Below are 13,331 nucleotides of genomic sequence, written 5' to 3' on the forward strand. Positions count from 1 at the left end.
TACCTCTTCACGGTATACTCTGGGTAAACACACACTTGTGTTTGTAAAGCTACTCTACTACAGAAACTAGCATCTATCAAGAGGCAGGTTGACAGAACTCCCACATGATAGTTTGAGTTAACATCCCCATCCTTCACCAAATTAGAGAAGAATCTGCACTTCTCTACAGTAGTTCCTTACATAGCAGGGGTGGGGAATGTCCAGTATATGGGACATACAAGGTTTTTAAAATCGTGTGATCTGGCCCAGGTACATGATGGGACAGATAGATAGCGACTTTTTCTTCAGCTGCCTCTGCCCATTGTGTGGCTTGCAAATGACTATACATGTCCAGATAGCCCTGTGCAGAGAAAAAGTTCCCCATTCCTGCTATGTAGTAAATGTTAAGTAAAGTTTATTTGTATGCAATACTGCATGATTTATACCATTATAACTTTGGATTCTCATGCTTTTTCCGGAAAGAGGTAAGACTTCAGAAAACAAAGGAGTCTCTGAGGTTCCTCTTTCTCTTCAGTTATGTAGACCTAAAGTTGAAATATCACCAGAACTGACCCTATAAAATTTGAACAACTTCTGAAAACCTGAGCTATGTGTATTTAAATACATATACAGTATAATGATTTTGAGCTTCATTTTTATTTTTGAATTAATATTTCTGTTTACTTTTTATAACAGCCTCAATTAAAAACAAAAAAAAATCCCCCAGGTAATAAATTATCGTATGTACAGATTTGCCCCCAACATATCACACTAACATCTGTGGCTAGGGAAGTCCCTGCCTCTCTGGTTCCTTCTAGCTAATTGCTACTGTGGAGCACAGCTGACCCAGATAGTTTCCAGTCACCTCATGGCCTCTGAGTTTGGATCATTTATGTCCTCTTAACCAGTGTGCATCTGTCTTTTTCAAAAGAAAGGATTGTCTGTAATATCCAAGAAACGATAAGAACAGGCAGAGTAATTATAAGGAAATGGATAGAGGTAGACTAAAGGACCCCACATGAAATGGTACTTAGCTTGTGACTGTAAGGTTCCTGCAGACAAGGATAGTCTTTGACTCATTCCCTTAGTATTATTCTCTGCAGAGCTCTGAATGTTCTAGGGATCAGATCTTTGTGTGAGAGGGACAGTTGTGTAGATCAGGTAGGTAGTCCTTCATTCACCAGGTTGGGCGGTCCCAAGTTATATGGGTTACAAAGGTTGTTAACATTTGAGGGTTTCAATGCCTGAAGTAGTAGCAGCAACAAAAAATGACAAATGATAAACTCCCAGCTCTAATATAAAGTAGTCATTTCTGACACTTTTTCTCTGTTGCTAAAAAATTATGTGTTCAATTGAAACCATTTGTCTAAGTTGTCATATTACATATTAGCCTTTTGAGAATTTAAAAAGGAAACTTTTTAACTTTTGATAAAAATTATAAGTGCTTAGTAACATGGCTTTCAATACTCTTGATTTCAGGCTTCACAGATTCCAGTTTTCTAACACTATTGAAAAAGATGCCAGACGTTGAGCAGCTGTATGGCCTTCACCCTAGATATCTTGAGAGACGAAGAGTCCGGGGCCACGAGGCGTTTAGCATTCCCGGAGTTCTGGAAGCGCTGCAGGCATGCCCAAACCTAGTGGTGAGCATACGCGGTTGACTACCCGACATCAAGTGATATCAAATAAATCAAGAGAAGAATAGAAAATGTGTGTTCATCCATAAGAAACTTATTTATTCTATTAATTACTTAGCATCTTATAGAAGCAGAAACTTTGGATGCTAAATTTAAAACTTTTCTTATACTGCCTTTGGTATAATTTTCTAGGGTGTGGAAACATCTCATTTGGAATTGGTAGAATCCATTTGGACATACATGCCACATGTTCATATTTTGGGGAAATTTCGTAATCGTAATGGAGCATTTCCAATTCCCCCTGAAAATAAACTGAAAATCCCTATAGGAGCCAAAATTCAAACTTTACACTTAGTTGGTGAGTACATGTTTTTTGGGTTGCTTGTGACACCTCGAATTGAATATTCACTGAAAGGGAATAAGAATGAATTTTAGGAGTGATTTTATGGGTTGATTTTCCCCTTCCCCCCCACACACAAGTTAAGGGTTCTGGGGATGAGTGTGGGTGGGAGTGATCCTGCTTCACAGCCTGAACAAAGCTGTTTCTTTTCTTCCCCCTGCCTTTCCCTTCCCCGGGCTTTTGGACCATACCTGATGTCGCTCAGGGCTTACTTTGGCTCTGCCCTCAGAGATCACTCCTGACTCGGGATCATACCGAATGCTGATCAATCCTAACTAGACAAGCATCCTACCCACAGTACTATCTCTCCAGCCCCAACCTATTTCCTTTTTGACCGATTTTTAGTTCTGGAAGCTACAGAGTGTTGGGGAGTTGGTGTCATTACTGTTTATTTCCATTGAGTAGAAATACTGCTCTACTGCCTTGTTCTAGAAAAATCCACCTTTGGTCCTACCCTCTAGAGTTTTCCAGTACCACTTCTTGTGGTAATGGAAATGATCTATATTTTATTATTTTACTCACATTATTTTTTAAAAAATTAATTATGTTATTTATAATCTATATACCGTGTATCTGAATAACTTACTTATTGTGGTGATAGTTCCAAAGAACTGAAAATTTGTGAAACTGATTCAGGAGATTTCATAAAGGAGGGCAGGAGGAATGATAAGAAATATTATTACTGAAATAAGACTTCTGTGCAGAGTTATGGAGTTCTAGGGAGTAAAAAGTCTGGGGCATTAATTCACAAGATCAAGAAATAGTTCTGGTACAGCAGCTTGTTTTAGATTGGATATCTAGATAAGAGATTCTGTGCTCTCAAAATTTGTAATACAAACTCCATAACATAATGACTCTGGTGCCAGAAATACAGTTCTGCGATAAAGCGCTTGCATTGCATGCAGTGAGACCAGTTCGAATCCCAGCACTTACATAGTGTTCCTTGTACACCTCCAGGAGTGGTCCCTGAGTACAACTCTGTCTTTAATGTCTTCAGTGTCTGTCACAGGTCGTTGTAAATATCTGTACATGGTAAATTTTATTGAAATGCATTAATATGTTTGATTCAGGTGACAGAATATAGTAAATTAATGAGCCATGTATACCCTTAGTTTATGTGATGGATTTTAATCAAAATGTGAATTGAGCATAGACATAACTGTCTTCCTCTCTTCCTTTGTGCTTTTCCCCAATTTTATATTCCATCTATATTTATGTTATGGTATAGTATGAATGAATAATTCAAAATTATTGTTTTTGAGAGATAGTATAGCAGGCATGCGGCCAACCCAGATTTGCTCTCTGGTACCCCATATGGTCCCCCAAGCCTACCAGGAGTGATCACTGAGCACAGAACCAGGAGTAAGCCCTGAGCACCGCTGGTTGTGGACCTTAAAAAAATTAAATTTTGAAGCTGGGTGTGGAGGATAGAATCAGGTCAAAGCAGTATCCTTATAGTAGGTACATTATGCAAAGAAACGAAATGTTCAAGTAATCTGATTTTTCTTTCTCTAATTAGTGTTGCTAACAGACCTTCTTGCTACCTTGAGTTTAAAAATGTTACATTAAACAGATTTAAACTCCTGAGGCTTTGCTAGCTACTGCCATTAAAAGCCATCACCCTAAGTCCTTTGCATTTTTTTTCTTCAGAGACTATCTTCCTTTTCTAATCTATAGTGTTTAGATTTGAGAAAATTTCTTAAATTGCTCTCTTCCATTCACTTGATCGTAGTTACCTATCATGCTTCTTCACAGACCCAGGCGTTTCCTCAATCCACACATTCCCTCTCCTAGATGTGCTTTTCTCGATGTATGATTCCCAGTGGGTCAAAGAATCAAATAACTTCAATCTGACTATTGAAATGATTGACCAATTTCTCACTTTTCTCAGTCATGTTAGCTGGCTGCTATAATACACTTACAAATCTTGATGATTTACACATTTGCAGAAATAATCTGTCTCATTCTCTGGATATCCAGAACCAAGTTAGCTAAAGTCACTTTAGAACCGTAGTGTTTAGAAGTGGAGGCAGTGGCTGGCTCTGCCTGGTCCACCTAGTCAGCTGGTCATTTTCTGTATACCTTCCACATCTTCACGGGTTTGAATTCAATAACTTGTTTTCATTTAAATTTACTGGGAAAATTTATGTGGAAATTGTTTAGAATTATGAGAATACGTGTATGTAAAATGCAAAAATATTTTTTATGTACCAGTTCTCCTTTTCTAAAGTAGTCTGTTTAGGGTTGGTTAGTTTTTTACAAGCCTGTTTTAAGTAAGACAATTGGACAGAATTGGTTTATTTAAATAGAATTTAATAAGTAGAATCTAGTAAATGAGTAATGAGTTTTAGGTGATTTTTTGTTGTTGAAGATGCCAATAAATGATAAATTTTCAACTTAAAAGATAAACACTTGAATGCAGAGCTTATTTTTGTGATTTTTTTTTTATATATGTATTTGCTTTAGGAGTGAATGTTCCTGAAATTCCTTGTATTCCGATGCTCAGGCACCTTTACATGAAGTGGGTAAGACTCACTAAACCACAGCCCTTCAAAGATTTTCTTTGTATCAGCTTGCGAACTTTCGTCATGAGAAACTGTGCAGGTATAATGGGAATACACTTGTGCTTTACTAAAACTATGCTAACAGAAACTTGACAACTTTATTTGCAAGTGAAACAATATTTGCTGTCATGTCTTTTAGGAACTTTTTATAGGATATTTTGATAGACTTGTGTGCTGTTTCTCTCTCTAATCTCTTAATCATCAAGCATACTAATAATTATCTGACTAGTCTACCTTTAACAGTGCTTTTATGATACTGCTTTTTTTTTTTCAGAAATCTTCAGTTCTCTTGCTTGTCCTAGAGTTATGGAGGGGCTTCAAAGGCCCTAATACCCAGGCCCTTTTTGCTACCCTCATGAATTCTTTGAAGAAATATATCACTGTACACAACCATACCAGCTTTCTCTTTAGTGTCTCGTCTTAATCTACCATTGTTTTATTTTGTCCTGGAATATGCACTCCCTTCCTCCATACTAGGATATACTCTGAAGTTCTGAATCTTCCAACTTACATTTGTCTTCTCTTTCTTTTCCATGTAGTACAGCAGGTCTTTTAAAAATATATTTGATATGGTCTGCCTTTGCATCTTTTTATAGTTGTGTTTTACCTCCATGTCAGCTACACACTTTGATAGGTAGGACAATGTCTTCTGTCATCTTCTTCAAACACTGGTCACACAGGAAATATTTAATGAAGAATGTGATTAACTGGATAGTGAATACTTTTATGCATATTAAAAGTATTTTAGAAAAAATTTTAAAGCATATTAAATCTTTTCAAAAAATTTTAGTACTGTATATAAATTATAAAGAACTAATAACTTAGTAATTTTTAGATACAGAATTTTTAAGTCAGTCACTTAAGTAGAGTTGAAATTTTGCCTTTGTAGCAATATTTTTCCATTAAACTATTTTTTTCTTATTCTAGGACCCACAAACTCCTTGAAATATGTCCCTTTAGTAACAGGCTTAGCTTCTGCCCGAAACTTGGAACATTTGGAAATGGTTCGAGTTCCTTTTCTAGGAGGTCTTATTCAACATGTAGTTGAAGACAGCTGGAGATCAGGTATTCATTTCTCTTCAGTTCTTAGGTACTTTTAAAATAAGTTTTAGAATATTAGAATGTGATTCAAGTGGTAGAGCACGCATGTTGGATGTGCAAGGCAATGAGTTCTATCCCTGACTCTCCTCCCACTTACTCCCCTCTCTCCGATCCTTAGCACTGCCCTGGAAACCCTCCGCAAATATAAAAATAGTTCAAAAATATTTTGAGCTTTTTATCTTAATGCTTGTTAGTAATTATACTTCCTCCTGGCATATTTATGAAAAACAAGTTAACTATGAACCTGAGCTGACACTTTCTTGTGATGTAGTGTTATTAGACCTTTTCAGACTAGACTGTGTTAATATGTATGATGTATGAGTTAAAACATCTTAGTTATTTGAAATCTTGCCTAGAAATGTTGACAGAACTTCCTAGTGACCTTTGGTAATGCAGTGTTTATTTTGTCTTGGATATCCTAGGTCTCCTGACCTTAGATGTACTTAATAATTAGTATATGAAGTGCCTTTTATGTTTGTCTCTTGGTTATCATTTCTATTTCTTAGATAATGACTTTTAAAAGAAAAGTTTTGTTCTGGGTTTCTTATAATTCAAATAGTGATTATAACGGAATGCGCTTTATGTTAATCTCATTGCAATAAAACTATCGAAAGTTTAACAAGATAAAATAATTTTTAATTGAAGATTCTAATTATTTGACTGGGTATCCAAAATGATAATTGGAAAATCATCATGTACCATTGGTAACAAGCATATGTTTAATTAAGACCACACACTACATTTTCAGATGTTTTGTCAGTGATTAATACTGTATTTCATTGCATCAAGGGGATAGAGCAAGCTACTTTAGAATCAACAGCATAACGAAACTGCTCACATAGACCCAAAATGGAAACAAACCAAATGTCTTTCATCAATAGAGAATTAAAATGCCGTATAATCATGTAATAGAACAATATGCCGCAGTGTAAATGAACAAACAATAGCTGTGTGCAACAATGTGGAGGCATCTCATCAATAAATTGTGTAAAGTCTGACACGAAGTGTACATGCTATATGTTTTTATATATGAAAAGATCAGTTTCTCATAAAAATTCATTGAACTAAGTGGACTCAAAATCTGTGTAATTTTTTGGCGCTAAACTAAGCTCTTAAACCTCAGTGCTTTACTGGAAGTCTTGTGGACAAAAGGAATGCTTATTGTTTTTGATCTTTTTCCTTAGGTGGTTTTAGGAATTTGCACACTATTGTTTTGGGAGCCTGCAAAAATGCTCTTGAAGTAGATCTTGGTTACCTCATCATCACTGCTGCCCGTAGGTAGGTTTCTTTTCCATGGTGTATCTTTTCTCTCTGTTTTTCCAGCTTCACAAAAATTCGGAGAAATATACGTGTGAAATTTGATCATGTCTTGTTCAGGCTATATAGTATCTGGGCATTGTCTAAGCAGTCAGGTCAGTCTTGGTGGTAGTTTGCTGTTACCAACCAATGATGAGTTGTATTGCACTCCAGATCCAACATGTTCAGTCCCATTACAGAAAAGCAGTCAGTTATCTGGGTATACCTCAGGGTCCAGCAGCAAAAAGTCCACACTGAAATGCTGGTGTCTGCTGCTACCCTTTCATTTTTCAGATAATTCTGAATTGTTTTAGTTGGTAATAATATTTCATATTGAAAAATAGTGTTAAAGTTTCCAGGGTCCTTTATCAAACAATATATATATATATATATATATATTTTTGGTTTGGGGACTATACCTGACTGAGCTCAAGACTTCTAGCTCTGTGCTCAGGGATCATTCCTGGCGGGCCTCAGAGTATACCATCTACAATGCTGAGGATAGGTGTGGGTGGCCTATGTGCAAGACGAGTGCCCTCTTGAACTATCTCTCCAGCCCCACCATATATATATATGTAAAATATTTATATACATATATAAATGTATTATATATATATATATATATATATATATATATATATATATAGTATACATTTGCTTTTTGGGTCACACCCAGCGATGCACTGGGCTTACTCCTGGCTCATGCACCTGGGAATTCCTCCTGGCGGTGCTCAGGGGACCATATGGGATGATGGGGATCGAACCCAGGTCGGCTGTGTGCAGGGCAAACGCCCTACCCATTGTGCTATCACTCCAGTCCCCCACCGTGTATTTTTTAAGACATCTTTTTATCAGTTTTTGCAACATTCAGTTTTCCTACTTATCAAGGTCAACTCTTACATTGTTATTTAACCATTTCTTTCTTCAGAAGCAAAACTCTTTATCAATAGAACATACAAATACAAGAGAGACAGAACTTTCTGATTTTATGTAAAGAGGTATTGTTCTATGGAATGCATTCTGTTTATTTTTATTTTTTTCAAATTTTATTTTTATAAAGTTGTTTACAGTAATTGATTGCATTCAATATTCCAACACCTATCCCACCATCATCACACCTTCCCACCACCATATTTCAGATTATTTTATGACACTCCCCAAAATGTGCCTCCAAAGCAGAACATAATAATTTATTTTGTATTGCTTATTATGAAAAGCCTACAAAAGATGACCAAAAAAAGTTTCCTTAGAGGAAGGAAAATGTGTGAAGATTGTTCTATCACCCTGGAGCCATTAAGCCCTTGTTAGAGTATGAGATGTTGCACAGCTGCAGCTCTGTGCTCCATGAATTCTAAGATTTTAAATAGTATGATAAAGCTAGAATTAAATTTTTAACTGGTTGGTGACTTTGAAGTCTGGAGTCATCTCTGTAGCATGTTGATCTCTTCCTTTTCTGAGGCTTATTTATGAGTCTCTTAGTGAGCTTACATGAGGCCAGAGGCAGTTTGTGGGTGTGATTGACAGGCTACTGGAAGCACGGAGATGGCAGGAGGTGGCCCATTCCTCTGACTCTGTGAGCCTGGAGATTTCAGTCACAAGTCCCGCGTACCTGGGCTTTTCAGCAGATACCCTCATGGATGAGGCTCACCAGAGCCTCAGAGATCAGCCGTGAGCGATTGAGTTCTTGAGGTTTTGGGCTGCTGGGGCTCTTTTGGGGCAGCTGGTGGGACTCCCCCTCCCACCCCATCCCGCCCCCTCTGGATTGCCCAGATGAAACAGCCTGAGGTAGGGTCCGGTGGCATCTCTGTGGTGGGAACACATTTTGTTTAAATAGGACATGAAAAACATTACAAGAGATCTCAAAAGAAGTATCAGCACCAGATAAAAGATTCTCACCATCACTTAATCAGTTTTAAGAAAGCCTTGTAAAGAATATAAGATTCTTACCATCTAGCTCATTATTTCCTGTAATTTCTGTGTGCCACCTATGGCCTAGCACAATGTTCCCATAAAGGAAAAAAGTCTCTGATATTGTTTAATAGAATGGCTATTAAATGGGTATTATTTAAAACTTGAGCTACACAGAGATTCAAATTGTAAAGTTTGGAATGTTGCAGTTATTTTAAACATTTTCCGAGCTGTTTTTATTTTTTATTATTATTGTTATTATTGGGCTCGAACGATAGCACAGCAGTTGGGCTTTCGCCTTTCACTCGGTCAACTCATATTCGATTCCTCCGCCCCTCTCGGAGAGCCCGGCAAGCTACCGAGAGTATGGAGCCCTCGCGGCAGAGCCTGGCAAGCTACCCGTGCGTATTGGATATGCCAAGAACAGCAAAAATAAGTCTCTCAGTGAGAGATGTTACTGGTGCCCGCTCGAACAAATCGATGAGCAACGGGATGACCATATTCCATTATTATTATTATTATTACTATTATTATTACTATTATTATTATTATTAATTACTTTTTTTTGTGGGTCACACCCAGCGATGCACAGGTATCACTCCTGGCTTTGCACTTGGGAATTAATCCTGGCGGTGCTCGGCGGACCATATGGGATGCTGGGAATCGAACCCAGGTTGGCTGTGTGCAAGACAAATGCCCTACGCGCTGTACTGTCCTCCAGCCCCCAAGCTAATTTGAAATCAAAGTGCTCGATCACTTTGCTGGAGCAGCAGTGTTCTTTGTCTTTCATGCCCATCAGACATCCCAGTAAACTTTCAATGGAAAATCTTGATTCTAATTACTTTAATTTTACTGTTTATCTCTTTGCTCTTAGGTTACATGAAGTTCGAATCCAGCCTTCCTTAACCAAAGATGGTGTCTTTTCTGCCCTTAAGATGGCAGAGTTGGAGTTCCCTCAGTTTGAAACCCTTCACCTGGGATATGTAGATGAGTTTCTGCTGCAGAGTAAGACTTTGCCCATTTCATTCCTTAGAATCTATAGAGAACTTAATTACAAACTGAAATTCAGACTGGGCTATGCCGGTTATCTTCCTGAAGTGAAGTGAAGAGAACTTAAAGTTTAGGTGCTCTCAGTTCTTGGAAACAAATTTCAACACGAAGTATCTCATTTTTCTTCTGTATTGCCACCAGTTTTAACATGTTTTAGAAAAAAGTGATTAATAGTATCCCCTCAGAAGATCCTTGGCTATATATATGATATTGTCTCTACTTTACTGCCCAAGTTTCTTTCCCATTCTGCTTCATTTTTTTTCACAGAATTTCATCTTTGGTTCCATTTGTTGAGTTTGATCTGCCACACTTCTTGAAGCTTTTGATGGTCCTCTCAAATGAGGGTCCATTCCCTGCCCATGCTGTTCATTTCCATAATAAGTCTGCTGGGGTTCTGGATTTTCCAGATAGTGTGATCACATAATGGTCAGTATTTATTTAATGGTGACTGCTGTTGGCTGGCTTGTTCACAGCATTTTCTCGAATGCGTTTATAGTTGCAACTTCATTCCTTTGGGTTTGAATGCATGTCAGTTCATGATTTTAGACTTTTTTTCCCCTCATGACATTAGACATGGAAAAAAATTCCTGCCATTGACATGTTTTTATTTTTGCTAGAGTTAGTTTCTTCCCTTTGTGATTTGTAACAAGCTTAATTACTTCCTAGTAATTCAAAAGTTTAGGGCCACATCTGAGGGTCTCAGGGTCTCCCTGGTCTGTGCCCAGAGGTCAGTCCAGCAGTGTTCAGGGGACTCTGCGCTTCTGACGATTGAACCCAGGCCTCCTGCGTGCCAATCAGAGGCTCAACCCCTTGAGCTCTCTCCAGCCCACAACTCTTTCTTCAGCTCTCACAGTGATACCAGATTTTTCTATGAATCTTCTGTGGACTTTTATTTTCTGAGGATTTATCTACAGATCTGGTATTTTTTTATGGATCTTATCTGCATAGTAGAAGAATTTAAGAATGTGTAATCTCTTTACTCAGGACATTGATATTAAAATATGACCTTTTTCATTTCTAACATAGATCACAATAATTTGACACTTTGGTGGGATTACATTTCTTTGTTAGTACAAGGGAAGGATCAAAAATTTAAATTATTTTCTAACCAATTTAGGAATCATTTTTAATCTGTATAGCTTTGGAAAAACTATTTCAACCAAGATTGCTTAAAATTGCTATTTCTATCTAATAGTAATTTCACATAAAGTTTAATGTATTTGAAACCATACTTTCTTAGTTTTGAATGAAGTTGCTAATATTCTTTGTGTATCTACAATAGCTACATAACAAACTTACTACTTTTTTATATAATAGCTAATTATTATTCTATAATCTTGTTTTTTATTCTTCCCAGTTCTCAACCTTGATATATATATGTATTTAAGATGATCACCTTTAAGTTCACTGAAAGTTGTCTTTGAGCGTGATCTTTATAACGAGCCATTTTCTCTCTTTTGTTTCTTTTGGAACACATTTTTAACAGAAAAGCCCTTTTTGACTCATTATGTTTTACTTTTTATGTCTCTTTCGTATCTAATACTCTGTATTCATCTTTTTGGAAACTATTCTTTTTATTTGTTGCAGCCTATCCATTTCCTTCATGTGTTTTCATTTCTACTCCAACAGAGACTACTGAGAATTCTATATTACAAAGTAGGTGCCAGGTGACCATATAGGAGAAAAAGCAAAGATTGCTCTCAAACATTTTTATTCCTCTCTCTTCTCGGTAATGTAGGTTTTGAAGTGTTTCTTAGGAAAGTATAATCGGGTAGCACCTCGTAAAACCTGAATCACATCTCTGTTACAGAGGGTCTGGCAAACCAGAAACAAAGCTTTTATATTACTTTATAAAAAAAAGTGACTCTATCTGATTAGAAATGTGAATGTATTGCAAAGCAGGTGTAATATATTAGGCTAGTGACCCTAGATGAATGTTTGGAGATGGTTCTCTACCTAGATTCATGATTTCAGGGCACAGTGGAGAGATGACAGCATTGTAATACTTGATTACAGAGAAGCAGCATAGAATAGTCTTTATGCTGGGACTTGCAGCGGGGGAAGGAAATGGATTGAGACCTATTGTTAACTTTTGGGACCTTGGGCACGTTTCTTCTCTTCCCCTTGGTTTTTCCTCTGCTAAATGGAAACGACTATATGTCACCCTTTTTTCTTGGGAGGTTCTAAGAGGAACACTATCTTGCGTCTGTTTAACAAATGATACAGCTTGGACATTTCTAATTCTCTGACACTTTGAAAGTATTCAATATATACATGGTGACATTTACTTTCAATTGACCAGTAGGCTGAAGAGAATGAAACAAAAGTGACTCAGAGTTTGAAGGGAGTGTGTAAAGTAAGAAACCTTAGGCAAGACAAAATAGTTTCAAGAACGAATGTAAGGTATGAATTTGTCATACTAGTCTGTAGCATTTTTGCTGACAGTTCTCAAGGAGCAGGGTGAGTTCATGAATTATTCTGCATTAATGGAGAAGGAAGATTTTGTGTCCGAGGGCTGGAAGAGGTTTTTGTCAAGAGGTTAAGATGTCCCAACCAAACTGTAAATGATACTATTGAGGTGAAATATGTAAGAAAAAACAGTAAATGACCAAAATGACTATAGGAAAGTGATATGGAACTACACAGAGTTAGGATTGTATGGAGTTTGGAGTGTTTTGGTTGTTTTAGACATTTTCTGAGCTAGTTTTAAATCGAAGTGCAAGATCGCTTTGCTGGAGCAGCCGTGTTCTTTATAGTCCGTCCATCGATTGCAACATGCATTGAGTTTCTATACCCACGGTACTCTGTGTAGATGAAAATTGAATAAATTTCGGTAGGTGTAGTCCTTTGAGATTTTCTTCTTCAAGGTGTAGATTATTTTATAGACCCTGAAGAGCAAGAGGCATGCGGAAGAGAGAAATCATAAGTCAAGGAGTGAAGTATAATTCCCAGTGCCATAATCTAAGATGGAGGGTACTCTTAGACCCTTTTTCCAGTCTAAATTCTGTGTAGTCTGTAGTAGACACTTAGGATTGTCAAAATTTACCCCTCTTTATGCAGGTCATATTAAAATCATGATCCTTTTCCTATGAGAAAAGAGTTACAAAGTTAAGATTTTATTTTCCTCTTTAAAAGATAAAACTTCACCTTGATTGTTAGCTAATATAATCCCATCCCCAGTTTTGCTACAAAAATGTTTGCTTTGTTTGTTCCTTTGCTAATCAAGTGAATATAATGTTTGGCTACTAGCTGTTGCTTGACTTTTAATTCCTATCTTGTAAAAGAAGTGCTCCTGTTTGTATAGAGAATACCTAATCTAAAATAGGTCCAAACATGAACTAATGTTCGACAGGTGACACAAAATCACAGAGAGAGACCATAATAAGTTTCAAGGTA

At 37.0% G+C, this 13,331-nt stretch overlaps 1 protein-coding gene across 3 annotated transcripts in view; it reads left to right on the top strand.

Annotated features, from left to right (window-relative positions):
• The window catches only part of FBXO38 (F-box protein 38), a 45,138-nt gene that overhangs the window by 10,202 nt on the left and 21,605 nt on the right, over nucleotides 1-13,331 (top strand). For all 3 annotated transcript variants that reach the window (XM_055142187.1, XM_055142188.1, XM_004620594.2), the window contains exons 4-9: nucleotides 1,459-1,622; nucleotides 1,809-1,974; nucleotides 4,483-4,620; nucleotides 5,508-5,645; nucleotides 6,866-6,959; nucleotides 9,760-9,890. In XM_055142187.1, coding sequence (XP_054998162.1) covers nucleotides 1,459-1,622; nucleotides 1,809-1,974; nucleotides 4,483-4,620; nucleotides 5,508-5,645; nucleotides 6,866-6,959; nucleotides 9,760-9,890 — 831 coding nt within the window. The remainder of the gene's footprint in view (nucleotides 1-1,458; nucleotides 1,623-1,808; nucleotides 1,975-4,482; nucleotides 4,621-5,507; nucleotides 5,646-6,865; nucleotides 6,960-9,759; nucleotides 9,891-13,331) is intronic.

This window comes from Sorex araneus, chromosome 6 (genome assembly GCF_027595985.1).
Source record: "Sorex araneus isolate mSorAra2 chromosome 6, mSorAra2.pri, whole genome shotgun sequence".
NCBI lineage: Eukaryota > Metazoa > Chordata > Mammalia > Eulipotyphla > Soricidae > Sorex > Sorex araneus.